General features: G+C 43.7%; 1 protein-coding gene across 4 annotated transcripts in view; it reads left to right on the forward strand.

The window, feature by feature from the left end:
* The window catches only part of CHD6 (chromodomain helicase DNA binding protein 6), a 67,772-nt gene that overhangs the window by 23,479 nt on the left and 20,299 nt on the right, over positions 1-23,994 (forward strand). For all 4 annotated transcript variants that reach the window (XM_072112217.1, XM_072112218.1, XM_072112220.1 and 1 more), the window contains exons 4-26: positions 2,035-2,179; positions 3,645-3,791; positions 5,519-5,584; positions 7,232-7,290; positions 8,110-8,227; positions 8,436-8,522; positions 10,320-10,454; positions 10,653-10,774; positions 10,864-11,107; positions 12,626-12,802; positions 14,108-14,251; positions 14,378-14,633; positions 16,394-16,604; positions 17,969-18,164; positions 18,305-18,469; positions 18,609-18,788; positions 19,780-19,890; positions 19,978-20,180; positions 21,161-21,360; positions 21,595-21,754; positions 21,955-22,044; positions 23,642-23,745; positions 23,835-23,961. In XM_072112217.1, the coding sequence (XP_071968318.1) occupies positions 2,035-2,179; positions 3,645-3,791; positions 5,519-5,584; positions 7,232-7,290; positions 8,110-8,227; positions 8,436-8,522; positions 10,320-10,454; positions 10,653-10,774; positions 10,864-11,107; positions 12,626-12,802; positions 14,108-14,251; positions 14,378-14,633; positions 16,394-16,604; positions 17,969-18,164; positions 18,305-18,469; positions 18,609-18,788; positions 19,780-19,890; positions 19,978-20,180; positions 21,161-21,360; positions 21,595-21,754; positions 21,955-22,044; positions 23,642-23,745; positions 23,835-23,961 (3,447 nt within the window). The remainder of the gene's footprint in view (positions 1-2,034; positions 2,180-3,644; positions 3,792-5,518; positions 5,585-7,231; positions 7,291-8,109; positions 8,228-8,435; positions 8,523-10,319; positions 10,455-10,652; positions 10,775-10,863; positions 11,108-12,625; positions 12,803-14,107; positions 14,252-14,377; positions 14,634-16,393; positions 16,605-17,968; positions 18,165-18,304; positions 18,470-18,608; positions 18,789-19,779; positions 19,891-19,977; positions 20,181-21,160; positions 21,361-21,594; positions 21,755-21,954; positions 22,045-23,641; positions 23,746-23,834; positions 23,962-23,994) is intronic.

Genomic DNA, 23,994 nt, shown 5'->3' on the forward strand with positions numbered 1-23,994 from the left:
GACCCTCAGTGTTATAGCTTCATAGACTGTTACCGTTAGCAGAACACGGGAAGATCTGCTCTGCTCATTGTAATAGCCCGTGAAGCTGGCTGAGGATGGATAACAAATATAAGAAGATGCCACAGTCGCAGTGCTGTGATCTATGGGTATTGTGCTTGCTTTTGATGGTGGATTTCCTTTCATGCGCTCTTCCTGCTCATAGTAATTCCATCTAAAATGCGTCCATCTTGTGGTTGTCATAGTCCCCAGATATCTCACGGATTCCACTTTTAATATGCCCAGACGTGGCAGAGGTTTTCTTGGTGACTTTTTTTCCTCTCCCCATTGAAGCTTTGAGGAAGGTTTTCCCGATTTACACATGACGGGATCTGATCCGGATACTTGATACACGTCCTGTAGATGTGTTTGAGCCTTTAAGCTGACAATCCACGCTCAGGAGCAGCGGCCAGATGATTGTTTGGTTGGCCGCTATTTCACCTGTCTCCACCCTAAATCAGGAAGCGAATTGTGCAACCGAAGTATAATCACCGAACGCATAATCACCTGAATAACCGTACATGGAGAAATGCTGGATATTAAGGCCTCTTGACATGCGTTTATATAATAATAATAATAATACTTTATTTATATAGCGCACACAGATTACGCAGAGCTGCCAAATAGGTCATAATGATCATGCAGGACATTATTTGCTATAAGTTACAGCTGAGGAGGCGCTTCAACTGAGAAGAGCATAGCGAGCCACCAATCTAAGGTCTGCAGTCCTTTTAAAGGGGGTGGGTAGCAAATGGAGAGTAACAGGGGGGGGTCAGATATCTTGTCAAACCCCTTTATCACCTGCCCCCTCACCTCGACTGCACCCGAATGATCACTTCCTGTGGTACCTGAAGGTCAAATAATATCTTCTGTCTCTGCCTGCATAGATCTTCTATTAGCATACCCGTCCGTGTTATACTGATTATTACAATGTATATTGCCAGCGCTCAATCCACCTATATATAGTTGCTATTGGACCATGCACAGTCCAGCCCCTGCAGTTTCCACATTTCAATTGTTCGGAAGTGTAGACGTCCTATTCATTGTCATGTCACCGATACTGACCAGGATTTACCTTAACTATAAGAGTATCACACAATTTTACTATAAAATTACCTAAACTACAAGAATATCCCATAATTTTACTATAAAATTACCTAAACTACAAGAATATCCCATACTTTTACTATAAAATTACCTAAACTACAAGAATATCCCATAATTTTACTATAAAATTACCTAAACTACAAGAATATGCCATACTTTTACTATAAAGTTGCCTAAACTACAAGAATATGCCATAATTTTACTATAAAGTTGCCTAAACTACAAGAATATGCCATAATTTTACTATAAAGTTGCCTAAACTACAAGAATATGCCATAATTTTACTATAAAATTCCCTAAACTACAAGAATATGCCATAATTTTACTATAAAATTCCCTAAACTACAAGAATATGCCATAATTTTACTATAAAATTCCCTAAACTACAAGAATATCCCATAATTTTACTATAAAATTCCCTAAACTACAAGAATATCCCATAATTTTACTATAAAATTCCCTAAACTACAAGAATATCCCATAATTTTACTGTAAAATTCCCTAAACTACAAGAATATCCCATAATTTTACTATAAAATTCCCTAAACTACAAGAATATCCCATAATTTTACTGTAAAAAGTCTGTCTCCTATAAACATAAAAAAAAAATCAAAATTTGTAGGTATCCTACAAAAATGAAGACCTTACACAGGTCTTAATTTTTGTAGGATAATCCCAACTTCCCTATGGTACTGTTAACGTTGGTCACCTTCAGGTCAGTTATTTTAGTTTTCGTGTGGTTGGGTTGTTCTGCAGAGGTAGACGTGTAGAAGAACAGTGACATTTAACTGCAGGAAAGACGGGGTCTTGGATTTTACGGTATGTTTACAGATTGTTGATTGCTTTTATTACTGTATTGAACTTGTCTTGGGTTTTTATTTTTCCGTGCAGCAAAGACCAGGGACCAACTCCAGTGGAGAAAAAGAAGAAAGGGAAAAGGAAAGCAGAAGCCTGTGACGAGAGCTTGGAGGGGGAGCTCTCCATGATGAACTCGGGATCTCAGAGCACAGAGGAGTCGGCAGAGTCTCTAGATCAGGTACGTGCGTATTCATGTGTCATGGTCTTGTCTGTACTTGTGGTTTGTGTTCATGTGCCAGTCCCTCACCTCTGCTTATGTACACTGGCTCTCCTGATGTCTGGGTGTTACTATTACCTTATATGGCTAGGTGTTATGGGACATCCTTAGGCTAAATTCACACTACATTTTGTGCCTCCGCTGTGAAGATACGTTGATGGGATTCCCAACGTATCCTTACAACGTAGGGCTAGAACGTATCCCACTGGATGCATAAGCAGTGGGATACATTGGGGCAGATTTACTTACCCGGTCCATTCGCGATCCAGCAGTGCGTTCTCTGCCCTGGATTCGGGTCCGGCCGGGATTCATCAAGGTAGTTCCTCTGCCGTCCACCAGGTGGCGCTGCTGCGCTGAAGAGCATCGGAACGCACTGGAATACACCGAGCCGGGCTGAGTGAAGGTAAGTGCAATTTTTGCGACACTTTTTTTTTTTTTTTTTTTTATGCGGCGGTTTTTCCGAATCCGTCGAGTTTTCGCTCGGCCACGCCCCCCGATTTCCATCACGTGCATGCCGACGCCGATGTGCCACAATCCGATCGCATGCGCCAAAATCCCGAGGCAATTCGGGGGAAATGGGCGCAAATCGGAAATATTCGGGTAACATGTCGGGAAAACGCAAATCGGGCCCTTAAAATGACCCCCATTGTGTCTTACCAACAGCCCCTGAAAGTGAGAGGAGTGAACAGTGATTGGCTGCTGCCGGTTTCCTCATTTTCCTTATATGGAGATGTAATTTGGGACCTCCCAGTGCATATGTTCAGCAGAGGCCGGAAGAGGGATGTCATACAGTAGCATCCGCCCCCCCACATCCCCCAGAGGCTATTATGGCCTCCACTGAACGTATTTGTTGCTCAGCAGGAAGAAGCATGATGGAGAGGCGTAGCTTGCTGTGTCTTTTCATCCTGCAGAACAAGGCGAACGGATGCCCCCCACCTGCCAGTCTACGTCTCTGGATACATTCTGCATATGTACTTGGAGCTATCGCATTTAACATGGTGTGAATGTCGCCTTACACTTGAAGGGAACCAGTCAGGGCAATTTGGGAAACTTTAACCACCAACAGGTCCTTATGGACTGGTGGTTTAGTGTCCCAAATCGCCTTGACTGATTCCCTTTAAGTGTCCCAAATCGCCCTATATGATTTTTAAACATTGTGGACAAATATAACAAACTTATACTCTCACCTCATCCCTCGACGACTCCGCATTCTGGCGTGAGATGAGGTGTCGGCGCAGGATCCTCTGATGTGAGTGCCCTAACATGTGAACTCTTCCAAACTGTTCCAAAAATGATGAAAATTTTTAATCATTCGTTGTCGTATTTGACATGAAATATTAATAGGTTTTGTTTTGTTTTGTTTTTGTGTGTCCGTTTTTTTTTTTCATGGAAAAAAAAAAATTACAATCCCAATTCTACATTGAAGAGGAGATCTGGTCGTCAGGTGAAACGGAGGAAGTACAATGAGGACCTGGATTTTAAAGTGGTGGATGATGACGGAGAAACTATTGCGGTGTTGGGACCCGGGAGAGCGTCTGCGCTGTCTGCATCAACGCTGGCCTGGCAAGCCGAGGTCTGTGCACATACTAACCGAGAATAGGAAATGTTGTGGATGATCTCAATGACACTTCCTCTATTCCTTCCTAAATGCTGGAATATAGTATGCATACACATTACATAAGGAGATCCACCATCAGAATCCATCATGATCAACCATGGACTCTTACTCATTGATCCAGGCACCATGACTATGGTATCTTCTTATATTTCTTATCCATGGTCTCCTTCTCTTTAAAATCAACTTTTCAAATTATGTTAATAATCCTGAAGGGCTATGTTAATAATCCTGAAGGGTGTTACCAGAACCCCTCTGTGCTGAAGATTCACAAGCTGTTACATGGTCCATCCCTGCTCCCACAGCACTTCCCCCTCCCTCTGCCTGTTGTAATCTCACTGCAGCTGAGGAAACTTTTGGCATACAGTGGGATGGTAAAGTTCTCCTGCACTGTTTTACAGCAACAAAAAGAGGCTCTGGTAAAACTTGCAGTGCCCATCTGGATCAATAGCATAATTTTAAAAGTTGATTTTGGAGCCCTTCTCTGTTACAGATTCACAGGCTGTAATACCGTGTAGTAGTAATAATAATAATAATAATAATAATAATAATAATAATTCTTTATTTATATAGCGCACACAGATTACGCAGCGCTGCACAAAGCATTTCAAATTGGTCCCTGTCCCCATGGGGCTCACAATCTAAACAACCTAACAGTATGTTTTGGAGTGTGGGAGGAAACCAGAGAACCCGTGTAGGAGAACTTCTCCCATCCCACTGTGTGCTGAAACTCTGCTGCAGTGAAATTACATCAGGCAGAGGGAAGACAAGAGCTGAGGGAGCAGGGGGGAGACAGTGCTCTGGTAACACCCCCAACAACCCTTCTGGCTCATTAGCATAATTATAAAAGTTGATTTTAGATGAAAGGAGGTCATAGATAACAAATATAAGAATATTACCACAGTCACGATGCCTGGATCTGTGAGTAATGACCCTGGTTTATCAGGATGGATTTTGATAATAGATTTCCTTACATTGATCATCAATTTTTATGATGTATAAATCCCTTGCTGGTCTGATATATTCCCCACACTACCTACAGATGAAGTGGTGCTATCTGTGTGTTCTTCTTAAAGGGGTTGCCCACTTTTTAACAGACCAATTGTCTGTTTGATATTGTTTGTGTTAGGAAAAGCTATAACATTGTCAAATATATTTTCTGTATTTAATTCCACGTCGTGTTCTAGATCTCTGCTTGCTGTCATTCTTTAGAAAGCTTCTATGTTTCCTTCCAGGGGATAGAAATCTGTCCATGGTCATGTGATGTCACACAGGGGCACGAGCCATTATCATCACAGAGAGTAATCGGAGCCATGTGATACTAACGTCTCGTGCACCTGTGTGACATCACATGATCAGGGACTGATTTCTATCCAATATAGGTAAACGTGGAAGCTTCCAATAGAATGACAGCAAGCAGAGATCTAGAAAACCGCGAGGAATGAATACAGAACATATATTTGGAAAGTTGTATAACTTTTTCCTTACACAAACAATATCAATTATTTGCTGAAAGTGGACAACCCCCTTTAACTAAAAATCTTTTTATTACTAAGCAATATGCATATATATTTTTTTTAATTTTGAGTTTTTTTTTGTTATCGCTGTTGTATAAAAGATTTTTAAAAAAAAAAAAGAAAAAAGTTAACTAAATAAAAAATTATAATTATCCATTTTTATTGTAGGAGCCGCCTGAAGATGATGCCAATATAATTGAAAGGATCCTGTCTTCAAGAGTAGTTCAGAAAGAGGTAAGTGGGGGAAGGGTTCATCTTGCCTGTCACATGTTATCGGCTATTACGTATTAGATCTGTTATAATTTGCCGAGCTGAGTATTGTTGCCATCTGTTATATGGTTAATAGGCTTTTGTTGTAACAAATCCATGGAATTCTGGAGAGCACCTTCACAAGGCAGCTGCGCAATGGAGAATGGAACTGGAATCGCACAGCTCCGTTCTCTTGATTGTGGCCAAGCTGTGTCATAGCAGCTCAGCTCCCATTCAGCTGAATAATTTGGTTTGACCACTACACGAAGAAGGGAGTTTGACACACGATGACGTGACTTGGAGAATCTATGGATATGTTATAGGAAATCTACCCTCAAAAATCGAGGGGCACTTCCTCATAGATGCAGGCACTGTGACTGTGGTATCTTCCTATATTCTAGATTGATAGGCTCCTTCGTTCTAGAATCAACTTTTAATGTTATGCTAAAGACAATGAAGGGCTACCCTAGCCTGAGCCTTTGGGCCCATTTGCATAATTGTGAAAGCCGCCTTTTCATAAAAACAAGGGCATAAGAAGAGCAGATCCTGCTAGAGGGGGCGCGCACCTGTATGTCAGTGTGCTTGGTGTACAATCCTTGTTCCTGGTGGTAGATGCCCTTTAATAAAATCTGCTTAGGTTGTTAATAAAAACACCGGCTGCTAAGGCCGCGGTCACACGATCCGCTAGGCGTCCGTTCATAACGCGACGCTAGCACACAGGGGGCGGTCCTCGGCCCCAACGCACATGCGTTTCCAGGGCAGGATTCTAAAATGTGTGCAGGCTGAATAGGGCTGAGTGTAATGAAAACTCCTGATGCAGGTGTGATCTGATCTTTGGGTTGCAGTCACTTTACAATCTTGATGGTTTTTTAAATGCACTGAAAATGCATGCATTTTTGCATGTTTAGCATGTCTTCTTGTATGTTTACCATGTGTTTGGCCGGTTTGAATCCTTTATTCTTCATTTGTGGAAGTTTAAGCAGCTCTGAAACTCTTAATACAGCTGCATGCACTTCCAGCAACGAAGAAAAACTGATTCAAATCATCCAAACGTATGGAAAAAATGCATAAACGCGTCTGTTTTCAGTGTGTTTAAAAGCAGACGGACCAAGAACTTTAAAATGCTTTGCACCACAGTTATCAAGGGGCTTAGACCTGTTTTGGCACTTTCCCAACTTGTCCGATTAAGTGGGCGTGACCTTTGGGAGATGGGTGTGGTCTCATGGGAAAGGGGTGTGGCTTCCACAAAATCAAAACATTTCTGGTGCACAATTTAGACCAACTAAAAGTAGGTCTAAATTAGCAATCAACAATCTTATACTGGACCAGAATTCGTCATCACAGTGATAAATCTGGTGCGGCAAGAGACTAGTGTTTTCCAGCTTAAAAACTGGCAGAAGCGGAGATGCATCGTTCAATCCCCCCCCCCCCCCACTGTGTGACCGCGCACACTCAGAGCTACTCTTTTTCTGTGTTTATAGAGCTGTGTCCTGCTCTCTGCCTGTAGCATTCTAAAGAACCATCTTCTAATTGAACAGTTTATCTGTCTCTGCTCAGACATGTTCTGCACACAAAAAAAGTGTAATGATAATTAAAATAAACATTTTTTGATCTATGTCCTTTCTCTTGCAGCTCCCTCCTGGAGGACTGCCGCTGGAGGTGGAGGAATTCTTTGTCAAGTATAGAAATTTGTATGTCATCTCCAGTTCTGTGCGTTCTTGTGACTGATAAGTGTTCGCTCAGACTGTGCTGGTTATAGTATGGAGCAGTCTGTCTGGTTGCTGCAGCGCAAGGGGTCTAGATACTCTTATTTGTTATGTTTTACAATAACGCAAGTGAATCCCTTACCCATGCGAGTGCCTGTCACTTCGGCCTATTCAAGTCAATCGGACTGAAATATGGTCATATGTGAAAAAATTAATCGGACCTGGTACCCACAGCAGAAGCTAGGCCCCCACCATTGAATCATTTGATTCCTTTCCTAAATTCTGGATATATTGCATCTCTGATGGGTGGAGGACCCGGTTCACATCACCGTTTTTGGTCCGTTTTTATGCATGCGTTTTCAGTCCGTTTAAAAACTCATACGTTTTTAAAACGTATCTGTTTTTGTCCGTTTTTCCCAATTATCTTAATAAACAGGTTGTTAGCAGCCAAACGCATGGTAAGTAATAACAAATGGATGCATTTTTAAACGGACTAAAAACGCATGCTTGAAAATGGACCAAAAACGCCATGTGTGGCATCACCTTCAGGTCTTCAGTTATTTGCATCATTTATTGTAAACCCAAAACCAAGAGTGGAGGAACACATTGAACAGGTGAAAAGTATAATGGAAGGGCCTGCGCCTGGTTTTGGGTCACAATAACTGATGCCAATAACTGAAAATATTACAGAGATGTGAATTGACTCTAAATATCCTTACTCCTTTTCATCTTGCAAAAGTTTGTCTTTTCTCGAAGGTTGTTGTTTGGTTGGATCACTGATGGCTGCTTTGTTTCCTCCGCCAGTTCTTACCTCCATTGTAAATGGGCAACGTTAGAAGATCTTGAAAAGGATCCAAGGATCCAGCAGAAAATCAAGAGGTTCCGCAACAAGCAAGCACAGATGAAGCACATCTTCACCGAGGTGACTGATGTGTGGTGCACGTTTCCTGTCCCCGCACATACACCTGTGTCCCCCTATTTTCCTGTACTCTTACTATTGGTTTCACACCAGTCCTGTGTGTGATATTGTGTGTGTGATATTGTGTGTGTGATATTGTGTGTGTGTGTGTTGTGTGATATTGTGTCCTCATACAATGAGCCCTGATGATCTCTTTGCGTCTCTCCTGTAGCCAGATGAAGATATGTTTAATCCAGACTACGTGGAGGTGGACAGAGTGTTAGAGGTTGCTCATACAAAGGACTCTGACACGGGAGAAGTAAGTTAAACATTACATTCACTATCATGGGTAAAATTAAATTGGTCAAGCGAGGCTGTGGAGTCAGTCATTTCAATTTCCCCAAGTCCAACACCACCAAAATAGTTAGACTCCACAGTCCTATAGCAGTGCTGAGATAACTGCAGCCACTCCTTCCAGCACCTTATTCCTCTGACCTGTAGCAGAGAAGCTTCACTACTGAGCATGTACATAAAGTGCAGCACTCATTCATCTCAACTAAAGCCTAGATCAGTGATGGCGAACCTATGACACGCGTGTCAGTGCTGATGCGCGTAGCCATTTTCACATGCGGCTGCCCGAGAGTTACGTTTCATCCTACACGGCCAGGTGCAGTAGCCGGGAGGCTGAGAGATTGCACTGAGCTCACAGCACTCCCCCCTCCTCTTCCTCCCCCGGGCCGGCCCCTCCAACCGTGAGAGCTGTACCTCGTGTCTCCAGTCAGCACAGGTATCATCCCGGGACTCCGCACCAGGAGAGGTGACCCGGCCATCAACTCCAGAAACTCCTCTGCAGCTCCTGATAGTTGTGAAGGGGGGGGGGGGGACATGACACAAGCAGCTGCCTTGTGTCATGTCCCAGCAGCTGCCACCTCTACACTGACCATCTCCACAGCAGGGACCAGCACAACCACTCTCATCATACAGTAAGTAAGGTCAGTGACTGTATGATAGAAGACAATCATCAGGGCTTAGGTGTCAGTTTTGTGACGTACAAGCCCTGAAATAATCGCAACGTTTTGCAAATCGCCAGACATTGCGATTATTTTGCTCCTCACGCCATCTCCATGCCAAGAGGGCATAAGGGAGATGCAGACAGCGGCGCCTGCGCCCTCGCTATAACCTGTGAACTTTCATGACTGAAAGTTTCCAGGTTACTAAGCATTTCCACACCTGTCTGATTGTAACCGATCTATTACAATGTGCGATTTGCATATAGTAATAGATGATGTGGGAAATCCCCATATACTGCCATATTGTAGTATGGCAGTACATGGTAGGATCTGTCAGACAACCTAGGGTTAAAGTACCCTAGAAGTTAAATAATATACATATTTGTTATTTAAACTATAAATATCACAAAATTATGTTTTTTTGTCAAGCTGACACACCACCCGAGTTATGCTCGGTTTTTTGTCGAATTTTGACACACCAAGCTCAAAAGGTTGCCCATCACTGGCCTAGATCAAGGGTGCACAACCCATCGAGCGCTTACATAATGATGGAAGTGTCCATTGATGCAGTGGGTTGGGTTGTGGTGAGTGCAGCTGAGAAGTTCTCACTGCTCCCGGGTCCTCTCCTGCTACTCTGGGTCCCGATTCCTGATTGCTGGTTGTATGCACCGACGTCAGGACCCAACCCTGAGAGCATCTCCTGTGCGGGTCCTGATGCTGCCGCATGCAACCAGTGCAGCACATGCAGGAGAGAAGAAGCAGGATGGAGAAGAGGAGCCAGGAAAGGAGAGGATTTGGTGGGCGGCTTGTGCTGGTGTACAATAGTGCTATAAAACGTGAACGTTCCGGCTTCAACGTATGCAGGCTATAGCGAGTGTGCAGGACAAGGACTCTCTATGCCAACCAACACCACCTCGCCAACCTTCATTCTCCTTTATGCCCACTTGCCGTGGAGATATCGTAAAGGGGCGTGTTGGCATTTTGCAGGTAATTCTGATTATGTCGGGGCCTGTACACTAAACAATCTCTCCCACTGAGCTGTGAAGGTGACAGACTGACCTCGTAGTCTTGCATGTTCATTGACAATGCATTGTATTCTCCCCCAGGAGGTGACACATTACCTAGTGAAATGGTGCTCCCTGTCTTATGAAGAAAGCACTTGGGAGCTTGAGGAAGATGTTGATCCGGGCAAAGTCAAGGAGTTCGAAGCCTTGCAGGTCCTCCCTGACGTCAATGTAACGGTATAGTAACTTTATAGGTTCATGACTTTTGTATTGTGTGATACATGACTGCTGTACCAGTAACAGGGGAGCTATCTACACTGGATGGGTAGAGGTCTGTCACCCCTGGAGGTCTAGCCCCATCCTCTGCGTAGTGGCCAGCCTCAGGGTCTGCAGCTCCTAGCCGACACTCAGTGTTGTCTATCTCTTTGGATACAGGAGAGGCCGTCTTCTGAAAGCTGGCAGAAGCTGGAGTGTTCTCGTACGTACAAAAATAATAACCAGCTGAGGGAGTACCAGCTGGAGGGCATGAACTGGCTGCTCTTCAACTGGTACAACAGGTGAGACCGAGTGATTGTCTGTCCGTTTTTCATAACCAGATGTGAATCCTCTTTTACTCTCTCTGTATGGGCCTTTCTTATGTCTGTAGGAAGAATTGTATCCTCGCTGATGAGATGGGCCTTGGTAAAACCATCCAGTCCATCACATTTATCTCCGAGATGTTCTTTATGGGCATCCGAGGACCGTTCCTCATCATCGCTCCACTTTCCACAATCACAAACTGGGAGCGGGAGTTTCGAACGTGGACGGAGATGAACGCGATCGTGTACCATGGGAGCCAGATCAGTCGGCAGATGATCCACCAGTATGAAATGTACTACAGGGATGCTCAGGTGAGTGGCTACTCAGTTGTGTTCTCATAGACTGTAATCTTTTGTGTCACCCCCTCATCCTCATAGACTGTAAGCTCTTGTGTCACCCCCTCATCCTCATAGACTGTAAGCTCTTGTGTCACCCCCTCATCCTCATAGACTGTAAGCTCTTGTGTCACCCCCTCATCCTCATAGACTGTAAGCTCTTGTGTCACCTCCTCATCCTCATAGACTGTAAGCTCTTGTGTCACCCCCTCATCCTCATAGACTGTAAGCTCTTGTGTCACCCCCTCATCCTCATAGACTGTAAGCTCTTGTGTCACCCCCTCATCCTCATAGACTGTAAGCTCTTGTGTCACCCCCTCATCCTCATAGACTGTAAGCTCTTGTGTCACCCCCTCATCCTCATAGACTGTAAGCTCTTGTGTCACCCCCTCATCCTCATAGACTGTAAGCTCTTGTGTCACCCCCTCATCCTCATAGACTGTAAGCTCTTGTGTCACCTCCTCATCCTCATAGACTGTAAGCTCTTGTGTCACCCCCTCATCCTCATAGACTGTAAGCTCTTGTGTCACTCCCTCATCCTCATAGACTGTAAGCTCTTGTGTCACTCCCTCATCCTCATAGACTGTAAGCTCTTGTGTCACCCCTTCATCCTCATAGACTGTAAGCTCTTGTGTCACCCCCTCATCCTCATAGACTGTATGCTCTTGTGTCACCCCTTCATCCTCATAGACTGTATGCTCTTGTGTCACCTCCTCATCCTCATAGACTGTAAGCTCTTGTGTCACCCTCTCATCCTCATAGACTGTAAGCTCTTGTGATCAGGGCCCTCACTCCTATTGTTCCATATGACTGTTTGTACTGTGTAATGTAATATGATGCTACGGAATATGATGCCGCTATATATATATATATATATATATATATATATATATATAAGTTTATTATTATTGTGTTGTGCTTTCAATTTATCACCCCTACCAAAGGGAATCAGTCACCAGGTTTTATCCCACTAAACTACCAGCCCCCTCAAGCAGGGTATGAAATATCCTTTCTGCAATTCTCTATAATGTGAAATCTTACCCATTTACATATAAAATATCTCCCATGAAGTCAGAGAAATATGACTCTTCTCACCTAATTTTCACATGAGATGAGTCAAGTTTAGTGGCTGCGTGGGCAGTGTCACTTCAGAAGCCTCCATCTTCTGTTCCATAGCACCTGGAAACATAATGCCGGTGTCATATTAAAGACAAGAACCTGACATTAGGCTTATGGTTCTGTGAGCTACAAAACTGGATATACAAGCAGTTAAAATACGCAAGAACTGGATCTTTAGCTGCAGCTCACATTACATCTATTTAGCTGCCTGTATCCCATCTATAAGCCTGATGGGATTTTATCTTTAAAAAGGGATAGGACTTCAGTAACTGGCTCTCTAAGTATTCCCAATTTATTGTGCACTTGGATGTTGTATAATGTAATAAACACATGGTGATTATTTTGTATTCCATTTTTATGTATTCGTGTATATAGGGAGCTCCTATCCCCGGGATCTTCAAATTCCATGTGATTATCACAACGTTTGAGATGATTCTAGCCGACTGTCCAGAACTGAAGAAGATCAGGTGGAGCTGCGTCATTATTGATGAAGCTCATCGGCTTAAGAACAAGAACTGCAAGCTTCTTGAAGGACTAAAACTCATGGGACTGGTAAGTCAGTACAGTCTTAGTTTTAAAATGTAGAACCTGTCCCTAGGCCCAGGTAACTACCCCATCAGTCAGTGTCTGGCCTCGATTAATATCATTTGAGGAAATCTACCAAAAAAATCCATCCTGATAATCCAGGAAAATTACTCCTAGATCCAGCCACTGTGACTGTAGTAATCTGTTATCCATGGCCTCCTTCCTTCTAAAATCAACATAAAATTATGTAAATGAGCCAAAGGGGCTCTGGGAGTCAAAAGCTCCAGTACATGGCATGGACTATACTTTGCCTTTATGCAGCTTCTTACAAGGAAAAATTAAGAAAATTATGGATTTTTAAAGAAGCGAAAAAAATGGAAGCGCAAAATTTTAAACTGAAACATTGTTGGGAAAGGGTTAAAGGGGTAGTCGCTTTACTTTGTTTTCTGTAATGTGTATAGATGTTGGGGGGCAGGATGTAAGGTAATTTACCAATATACATCTATTAATAGTTCTGCTCTGCTTTCTTGATATCTAAAGTGACTCCTCCTGTCTTTTACCTCATCAGCCAGACATCCATGACCATAAAATGGCTGCAGATGGAGGGTCATGTGATCTCTGTCCATGAACAATCGCCCTGTCAGGACCTTGATCATGTATACATGAATACTATCATAAGGTCCTGGCATGAGATTGTTCATGTACAGATAGAGATCACATGACCTTCCATCTGCGGCCATTTTATGGACAGGAATGTCTGCTACTTTACATATTAAGGCTGCATTCACACGACCGGTGCCCGTCGTACCGTAGCACGGCGGGCACACGGCAGCACGCGGGGAGAGGAGGAGGGGGAGAGCGCTGCTCACCCCCGCCCCTCTCCATAGGGATACATGGCGCACGGCGCCGTATGCCCTGAAAAAATAGGACATGTCCTATTTTTTCACGGGGTACGGGCGGTACGGTGCCGCACGTGTGCTGCATCGTACCGCTCCCGTAGGGCACCGCACGCCCATTGCCGTCTATGGGGGACGTATATCGGCCGTATATACGTCCCCTTTGCGGTAGTGTGAATGCAGCCTAAGAAAGCGGAGCAGAACTATTAATAGATGTATATTGGTAAGTTACCAAATATCCTAACCCCACCCCCACGTTACAAAAAACAAGAGGTAAAGTAGCTAACCCCTTTAAGAATTCTCACCAAGACAAAGTCTACTACATAAGGAGAAGTCCATAATTTGAGGTCTTAGTCCTCAAGGCCATTTATGAACCAGTAACCTTTGTGTCGCACTAAGTGGAAACTTTCATGTCCCCTTGAACTTGTTCCCCCAGGAGCACAAGGTTCTTCTCACTGGCACCCCCCTGCAGAACTCGGTGGAGGAATTGTACAGTTTGCTCAATTTTCTCGAACCAAACCAGTTCCCCTGCGAAAACGCCTTCCTTGAGGAGTTTGGAGATCTAAAGACTGAGGAACAGGTAAGAAAGATTTTCAGACCAATTTTTGGATCTCACAATCCCAGGACATGACATAGCGAATGTAACATAGTCTGACATGTCTATTAGAAAATACAGTTGAAGATAATGGTGTATCTTTACTTTCAGGTGAAGAAGTTGCAGTCTATCCTGAAGCCAATGATGCTGAGGCGCCTGAAGGACGATGTGGAGAAGAACCTGGCTCCAAAGCAGGAAACCATCATTGAGGTGGAGCTGACCAACATACAGAAAAAGTATTACCGGGCCATCCTGGAGAAGAATTTTACATTCCTGGCTAAGGGAGCCAACCAGCATAACATGCCCAACCTCATCAACACCATGATGGAGCTCCGCAAGTGCTGCAATCATCCCTATCTTATTAATGGTGAGTGCAAAGAAGTCACCCCCTAATTTCCATATTCTAACTATGTAACTTTGTTTCATCCCCAGTTCCGTTGCATCTATATATTATGATCCTTTTCATTTTTGGCAGCCGTGTCCTGTGAGCACCAGTTTAGGATTTGCTATCCTGTGTAGATAATAGTACTGTCTTTATGTAGTCTACAGGAGCGCATCACCAGCTGTCATTTGCCTGCTGTGTCTTTACTATCTGTGGAATCTCCAGTGTATCCTGTGAATTTCTTCTTCAGTGTTCGTTCTCCCTTGCCTACTGCTGGGAAGAGCTGACAGTGAGAAACCTATGACCAGCAGGAGGCAGGGAAGAACACTGTGCAGATGCAATTCAGAGGATACGTTATACATTCCACATACTGCACAGCAGATAGTATAGATACACTTGCTTTGACTTCCTGTCAGTCTTATTCTGCCAATTCATAGACCTGCAGGGGTCTATGAATCTTATCGGAGAGCAAGAAGCCATAAGTGACAGATCAGCCTAAATAGTCATACACAATGAAGCATTATGAATAAGGGGAACTTACTCCTAGTTCCAGGCACTGTGACTGTGGTAATCTTCTTATATTTCTTATCCAAGGCCTCCTTCTTTACTTTTTAGAATTACGCTAATAAGCCTGAAGGGCTCCAGAATCCCTCCATGTTGTATCTTCACTGGTTGTTACACTGTACAGGAGAATTTGCTCTCTCCCACTGTATGAGATTACAAACTGGCAGAGGGAGGGGAAAGTCCCTGATGTAGGGATGGTGAGACATTTACTAAGGGTCCGAATCGCGCATTTTCGTGGCGTTTCCCGAATTTTTCCGATTTGTGCTGAATTGCCCCGTGATTTTGGCGCACCCGATCGGATTGTGGTGCATCGGCGCCAGCTTTCACGCGACAGGAATCGGGGGGGGGGGGGGGGGGGGGAAATGGTCGTGGCCGTCGGAAAACCTTACCGATTCGGGAAAAAAGCGGAATTTAAAAGAGAATTTGTGTCGCAAGAATATCACTCACATACACCGAGACGGAGGAGGTGAACTCCGGCGGACTTCAGCGCAGCAGCGACACCTGCTGGATATCGGGCGCATGACCTTAGTGAATCCCGGCAGAACCTGAATCAACGTTGGAGAAAGCGCCGCGGGATCGCCAATGGACCGGGTAAGTAAATCTGCCCCATAGTAACAATTGTAAAGGCAGAGCTCTTCTGGCTCTTCAGCATAGTTTTAATAGTTGATTTTAGAAGGGAGAAGGCCATGGATAACAAATACAAGAAGATTACCACAGTCCCGGTGCCTGGGTCTATAAGTAATGTCCCTGGTTTATCAGGATGGATTTTTAGTTCCTTTAATAAAAATTGGCAAAACAGAGTGGTCTTTTAAAGGGGTATTACCACGATGTCAATATTCTTATATATGCTCAGGATAACAAAATAACACATTTTGTAATTTACTGTTATATCTGTAAAATGCTGTATTTTTGTTAATAATTCCAACCTGTCTATGTCAGTCCTGGTGTACACAATTTTGGTTGTCCCTGGATACGACCGTAAATCTTGTGACTATGGTCTTTTTTCCAGACTTGTATGCTATGATAATGAGCAATTTCCTTTTAATAATAGCCTATATAGGCAAAGCCTGTCAGAGCGCTCCTTTAAGTTGGGGTTAACCCTTTTAACATGTACTTGAAATCTGCTGTTCAGACAAGTTTTTGTTGGTCACAAATACCATAACCTGTTTTCTATGCATCAGGTGCAGAAGAGAAGATTTTGGAGGACTTTCGGAAGACTCACAGTCCCGACGCTTCGGATTTCCAGCTGCAAGCAATGATTCAAGGAGCAGGAAAACTTGTGTTAATTGATAAGTTATTGCCAAAGCTGATCGCTGGTGGACACAAAGTGCTCATCTTCTCCCAGATGGTGCGGTGCCTGGACATTCTGGAGGACTATCTCATTCAGAGGAGGTATGGGAAATCACGACAGGGGCTCTAAGCCTTGGAATTATGAATTTTTAACTCCAGAGGCTACATTCACACGAGGCATACATCGGCGCTGCGGAGAGGAGCAGGGGATGAGCGCACCTCACCCCCGCCCCTCTCCATAGGAATATACAGCGCACAGCGCCATATGCTGTAGAGAGGTGGGATCATTGCTTCCTGTGATGTCATCGGGAGCAACAATACCTTCTCATGGCAGCCTGGAGTCTGTATGAGGTCTTGTCATTTGACAGGATGTATAATAACAGTGTTCAAGAGGCTGCGGATCATTATAGCATATTCTCCATATACTGCAATACCATAGTATTGCAGTAAATGGTAGGAATGATCAGACCCCCTAGGGCAGCGGGGGTGGCACTCAGAAACCTCCCTGTGGGCACGCAGGTTGTTTTCCAGGCACAGAGTTTGCCAGACATGGCATCTTCCTGCAATCTGCGTTATTTTAAAGAGACCCATCTTGGGCTGCCTGGTACTGTAGGAATAGTGAGAAGATGTGATTAGGGTCAGTTTAGAGCTATTATATAACTTCCTCCAGTGTCCCACGATTCTTCCTGTGGGGCCCTATCGTGTTTGAACGGTATTGGGGCACGCAGGCAGTTATGTTACTGCCATGTTGACACTTTGGGAATATTGAGTGGGTTTTGGGTCACCTTTTGGGCATTCGATCTCCAAAAGGTTCGCCATCACTGCACAAAAAAATTAAAATCATCCCTTTTCCTAGAACTGATATAAAAAAACAAAATCATAAACATGTTAGGTTTTTCCAGAGCTTAAAAGGCCTGAAAAAAGGATATTCCCAGCAGTGAACCCCATAACGGAAAATGGCGCCCAAATGCCACTTTTTCGCCATTTTGCAACGTTTGCAAAGGTTGTACTTTCCCCCAACTGGTAGCAATGAAAACGTTACCACATCCCGCAAAACAGGATGTCTGTACGTCGAAGTATGAAAAAAATTATTGTTATAATTATCAGAATATGTAGAAGAATAAGTGACGAATTTTATTTTTTCGTTTTTTTTAAAAAGCTATGAAAATCTAATAAAACCCGTATACATGTGTTATTTCCACAATCGTATTGACTCAAAAAAATAAATTAGACAAAGTGTAAACTGTAAAAACTGCGTCAACAAGAAAATTCAGCAAATTAGGTTTTTTTTTCTACAGTCTAATATCATTTGGAATTTTTTTTCAAGCCTTTAATAACTGACATGAAATGCCTACAATAAGAAGTACAATTTATATAGAAAACGAGCCCTCGCACAGCTCTGCAAGTTTGGTATTTTTAAAGACTGGGAGTGAATAGTGGATAAAGACCTTGTTGTTATGCTACAGGTACACCTATGAACGAATAGATGGCAGAGTAAGGGGTAACCTCCGTCAAGCAGCCATCGACAGATTCTGTAAACCGGATTCTGATCGCTTCGTATTCCTGCTCTGCACTCGGGCAGGAGGCCTGGGGATCAACCTGACCGCTGCGGACACTTGTATCATCTTTGATTCCGACTGGAACCCTCAGAACGACCTACAGGTGAGATTCTTGTCACTCTCCTCCATTCAAAAATGTATTTTGTCATTGGACTTTTTGATGTTGAGACCTGTGGCTCCTAGTTTTTAAGTTAAAAGAGCAGAATTTCGGAAAGGCTAGTTTTATATGTGAACCTTTTTCAGGCACAAGCTCGCTGTCACCGCATCGGACAGAGCAAAGCCGTAAAGGTCTATCGTCTCATAACCAGGAACTCTTACGAGCGGGAGATGTTTGATAAAGCGAGTCTCAAGCTGGGACTGGACAAGGCCGTGCTACAAGACATCAATAGGAAAGGCAACACCAATGGAGTGAGTGATTCCCAGAGAGAATATACTGGGTGAAACGTTTGCTACATGGTGGTCACATATGGCACAATTCTCCTCCAGGAATGGTGTCTTTAGTTTTCTGTATATTTTTTTAAGAATCTAATATGTTTATCCTGTTTAGGTACAGCCATTGTCTAAGATCGAGGTTGAAGATCTCCTGAGGAAAGGAGCCTATGGAGCTCTCATGGACGAGGAAGATGAAGGTTCTAAGTTCTGCGAAGAAGATATCGATCAGATCCTGCAACGCAGAACGCAGACCATCACAATCCAGTCTGAAGGAAAGGGCTCCACGTTTGCTAAGGTATTCAGTGCACAATATTAAAGGAAACCTACCATTTCAAATGGTCGGTGTAAGCTGTAAGTACCGAGCACCAGCTCAGGCTGAGCTGGTGCCGGTTCTTAGTTTCGTTAGTGTTCTAAACCGCGGTATCGCGTTTTTAACACTTTTTAAACTTTATAGCAGAAACTGCTGCGTGCACACGATCGTGCGGAGCGCCGAAGCAGCTTCTGCAATAAAGTTTAAAAAGTGTTAAAACCGCGATACCGCGGTTTATAACACTAACAAAACTAAGCACCGGCACCAGCTCACCCTGAGCTGGTGCTCGGTGTTTACAGCTTACACCGACAATTTGAAATGGTAGGTTTCCTTTAAAGGAAATCTACCATCAAAATCCACCATGATAAACCAGGGACAATTACTCATAGATCCAGGCACCAGGACTGCGGTGATCTTCTTATATTTGTTATCCGTGGCCTCCTTCCTTCTAAAATCAACTTTTTAAATTATGTCAATGAGCCTGAAAGGCTACTGGGGTGGTTCCCAGATCCACTTTGTGCTGCAGATTCACAGGTTGTTACACTGTCACACCTCACTCTGCCTGATTTAATCTCACTGCAGCAGAGGAAGTTTCAGAACACATTGGGAAGTGTGATCTGCACACTGTAACCCTCAGTGAAACTGCAGCACAGAATGGCTCTGGTAACACTCCACTAGAATTTCGGGCTCATTAGCATGATATTAAAAGTTAATTTTAGAAAGCAGGAGGCCATGGATAAGAAATATAAGAAGATTACCACAGTCCCGGTGCCTGGATCTATGGTTTATCCTGGTTTATCAGGATGGATTCTGATGATAGATTTCCTTTAAGGGCAGATACAATGTAGGTCATTCTGCAAATTGTATTTTTCAACAGTGGGAAATCGTATGGGAATCCAGAGGGTGGGGCGGAGATCCAGTTCCTAAACTTAGTCTCAGTCTTAAGGCTTTACACAGTTATCTCCTCTTTCCATAGGCCAGTTTTGTGTCCTCTGGTAATAGAACGGACATCTCTCTAGATGACCCTAACTTCTGGCAGAAATGGGCAAAGATTGCAGAGCTGGACACAGATGCCAAAAATGAGAAGGTAACTGTTTATTGTTATGGATTTGTAACCCATTGAAGTGATCTAGTGTTTTACTTCATTAATTTCTGCACTCCTTCCAATGTTTAGGACAGTTTAGTCCTCGACCGCCCTCGCGTAAGGAGGCAAACGAAACACTACAATTCTTTCGAGGATGACGAGCTGATGGAGTTCTCCGAACTGGAGAGCGATACCGAGGAGCGTCCTACAAGGTCACGGCGACTGAACGACAAAACCCGTCGGTACCTGCGGGCGGAGTGCTTTAGGGTAGAGAAGAACCTGCTGATATTTGGGTATGTGACTTGTGTAAGAAATTTGAGGAATATTTGTCATACTTTGGGCCATTTTTTGCATCTTGTAAAACTGGGCTCAGTGACTGTGTACCAAACAGAAGATGATGCCCTGGGAGACAGAGAAGTCATCAGATGAGGTAGTCCCAGCACTATTCTATATGTCCCTCTCCTATGCTGCTGTAAATTATTGTGTGTGTGTGTATATCTATATTTTTTGGGCTGTATCTTGCTAAAAAGTACCTGTGTCTTATAGTCCAAAGGTCAGGAGGATCCAGCACTGATCCACCCTCCTGACCGGGTGAAGCGCTGAAAAGCGTTTTACCCAATCTCTTGGAGAGTATTGCCTATGCACTGTTCTATCCCGGTGTCCTGACATGAGTATTACTGCAGGACCTAGAGTGATATCAGAAGCCATGTGACTGATCACATGCTTCCTGCATCACTGCAAGGTCCTGTAACCCTTTCATGTTGTCAGGGAATGGGGCCAGAGAAGAAGTTGTGGCTGGGACTTGATTTGAAGAATTATGTGTGTGAATAAATGCATATGCAGGGGGTGTTTGTGTGAATAAATGGATGTAGCAGAGCTGTTTGTTTGAGGGTTTGGATATAGCGGCATTGTGTGTGAGGGGATGGGTGTAGCAAGCTGTGTGTGAGGGTATGGGTTAGCAGTGCTGTGTGTGTGTGAGGGGATGGGTGTAGCAGAGCTGTGTGTGCTGTACTTGTGGGTGACATGCAGGGTATTTGTAATTGGTGTAAAAAAAACATTTTTTATAATGTTTTGTATTTTTTATATTGTTTTGTATTGTATAAATACAATATATTATAATGTAATAAAGTTTGCATGTGAGGTTGGTCTAGTATTATGACAGGGATACACATGGGACCCACCGTGACAGTTTTTTTTCTAGGAGTAGTTTTTATAGGAATGCCCAAAAGTCGACATTGTTTTTTGCTAAATCCTCTTAATTTTCATTCTCTAGCTGGGGCCGTTGGAAGGACATCCTTACGCTTGGCCGATTCAAGTGGCATCTGAATGAGAAAGATATGGAGATGATCTGCAGGGCCTTGCTGGTTTATTGCGTCAAACATTACAAAGGAGATGAAAAGATCAAAAGTTTTATCTGGGACCTGATTACCCCCACAAAGGACGGATACAATCAGGCTCTGCAGAACCACTCCGGTATTTATGCATTTTTATGTTTTTTTTTTTTTTGCTTGGTAAGCAAAACTGATAGACGTTTACCCAAAATGCTATTAAATATGCTGAAAAGATGTTTATATTGTGCCCTAATATTCCGTAGCACATACTGACACAATTGTATACATCAGCCCATAATCTATCATGATACATTGTAACAAACACGCTTTGAAGCTTTTGCACTCTTAGTTTTGATGGCTAATATATTCGCTACAGGTTTATCTGCACCAGTTCCACGTGGGAGAAAAGGGAAGAAAATGAAGAACCAGATGTTGCTCCCAGAGATTAAAAATGCAGATTGGCTCGCCAGCTGCAACCCCGAGATTATCCTGCATGACGACAGCTACAAAAAGCATCTGAAGCAGCACTGCAACAAGTGAGTGTGAACCTGTCAGCAGTGAATTGGTGACCTCCATTCAGTACATGCAGACTGTGTGTCTAATAGTTCAGAAAATATGGTACTCAAGGTGAAGGAAAACTACTAATTCTACACTGGTAGAAGCTCCTGCAATAACATCTCTTCCAAAACCGCAATATTTTAATAACTACTGATGTTCTTTTTTTTTTTTTTACTAGGGTCCTCCTCCGGGTCCGAATGTTGTACTACCTCAAGGCAGAGGTTCTAGGAGATGCTGCAGCCAAGGCATTGGAAGGTGTAAATTCAAGGTGAGCCGTCTATTATGTCATTGTGATGTGATGTGATAGAAGAGGGGTCAAAATTTCAATAGCAAACAAGTGCTTTCCCACAAGTCATTTTCAAGCCAATGTCAGGCAGGAGTGGGACATAATGAAATAGGACGTACATGACTTTTCATTTATTGGATTTACTTCGGATTTTGAACTAAAAAAAAACGTGTTAGGCAAGATCATTTTAAAGCTCCCTAAACTGTGAATGCTTAAAGGGGTATTCCAGGAATCAGCATAATTCACATACAAGTGGGCACTCAAAATATAAGCTAATGTGTAATTAGTTGTTGTTTAAAATTTTGCTCCCCTTAGCAGAAAATGCTGATGACATGCACTGTAATGAAGAATTAAAATGCTACTGGCCCTTTAATCAGTCCGTTCATTTCCTCCGCGCGGTCCGTTGCAGGACAGAAGATGGCTGCTGGTCACATGTCCACATCACATGTCCTGCAGCTGCAAACTACGTTTGGCTGTAGTCGGTTGGTTGCAGTGCATCCAATATGGTCAGTGTTGTGGTGATGGCAGTTATACATCATTACTATGGTAACAGACCAAGAAAACCTGTTATATCATCACTGGGAGCAGAGCATAAGGGGTAGGAGGAGTTACTGAGAACTAAAGGATCATGGAACTTGTAGTTTCCAGAGGCGGCCATCTCAGTGATAACTCCACCTACTTTAGAGAGGCCATAAATTTTGTAAATCATCAAATCAAAATATTTAAGCTCCATTTTGTGACTAAATACATTGAGTATTGTTGTATTCATTTATTTATATCATCATGGGTTTTTGTGTCAGACGTTCATATTCCCGGAATACCCCTTTAAAGGAAATCTATCGTCAACATAAAGCCCTGTCCCTACCCACATGGAGGGAAGGAGGCGTATTTGACAGAATAATCACAATGGGGCAGATTTACTTACCCGGTCCGTTCGCGATCCAGCAGCGCGTTCTCTGCGCTGGATTCGGGTCCGGCCGGGATTCATCAAGGTAGTTCCTCTGCCGTCCACCAGGTGGCGCTGCTGCGCTGAAAAGCATCGGAACGCGCTGGAGTTCACCGACCCGGACCAAGTAAAGGTGAGCGCGTCCCAAGCGACACATTTCTTTTTTTAAATGCGGCGGTTTTTCTGAATCCGTCGGGTTTTCGTTCGGCCAGGCCCCCGATTTCCATCGCGTGCATGCCGGCGCCGATGCGCCACAATCCAATCGCGGGGCAATAAAGGGAAAATCGGCGCAAATCGGAAATATTCGGGTAACACGTCGGGAAACCACGAATCGGGCCCTTAGTAAATGACCCCCAATTTCTTGCAATTTATTTCATTGCTTCTACGCCAGAAAACGGGCCTATGTGCACTGATAAATCTCTCCCGATGTGTCCTCACATAGCCTGCCCGATGTGGCCCCAACTGAGTGGTGAAGAGAAGGTCCGTAGACCACCTGTAGCAGTTCTAGCGTTTCCTTTAGGAAGTATTTTCTTAAAGCCTCTGGTACCTCTATAGACGGCCCTATGATAGTGTATATTTACTTATTGAGAACCTAATGTTCTGTAAGAGAAACCAATGACATTTGTGTTACAGAGACTTGGACGTCCTGTTACCGGACATAGATTATGTAGAAATCCCTGTGGACTGGTGGGACGCAGAAGCTGATAAATCTCTCCTGGTCGGCGTCTATAAGCACGGTATGAGATGACAGAAATGTGTGTGACCTCCTGTCATACGCGCAGTGACTGACCTCTGTGTTTCCTTTTTATTATATGTCCCTTTTTAGGTTATGAGCGTTACTGTGCTATGAGAGCAGATCCAGCCCTCTGCTTTCTGGAGAAAGTAGGAATGCCGGATAAGAACTCCTTATCAGCCGACGGAGCTAATGATGTGGTCCCTGATGTAGCAGAGCGGTAGGACATTAGATTATCTCTATCCTGACCCCC

This window comes from Engystomops pustulosus, chromosome 6 (assembly GCF_040894005.1).
Source record: "Engystomops pustulosus chromosome 6, aEngPut4.maternal, whole genome shotgun sequence".
In the NCBI taxonomy this organism is placed as follows: Eukaryota; Metazoa; Chordata; class Amphibia; order Anura; family Leptodactylidae; genus Engystomops; species Engystomops pustulosus.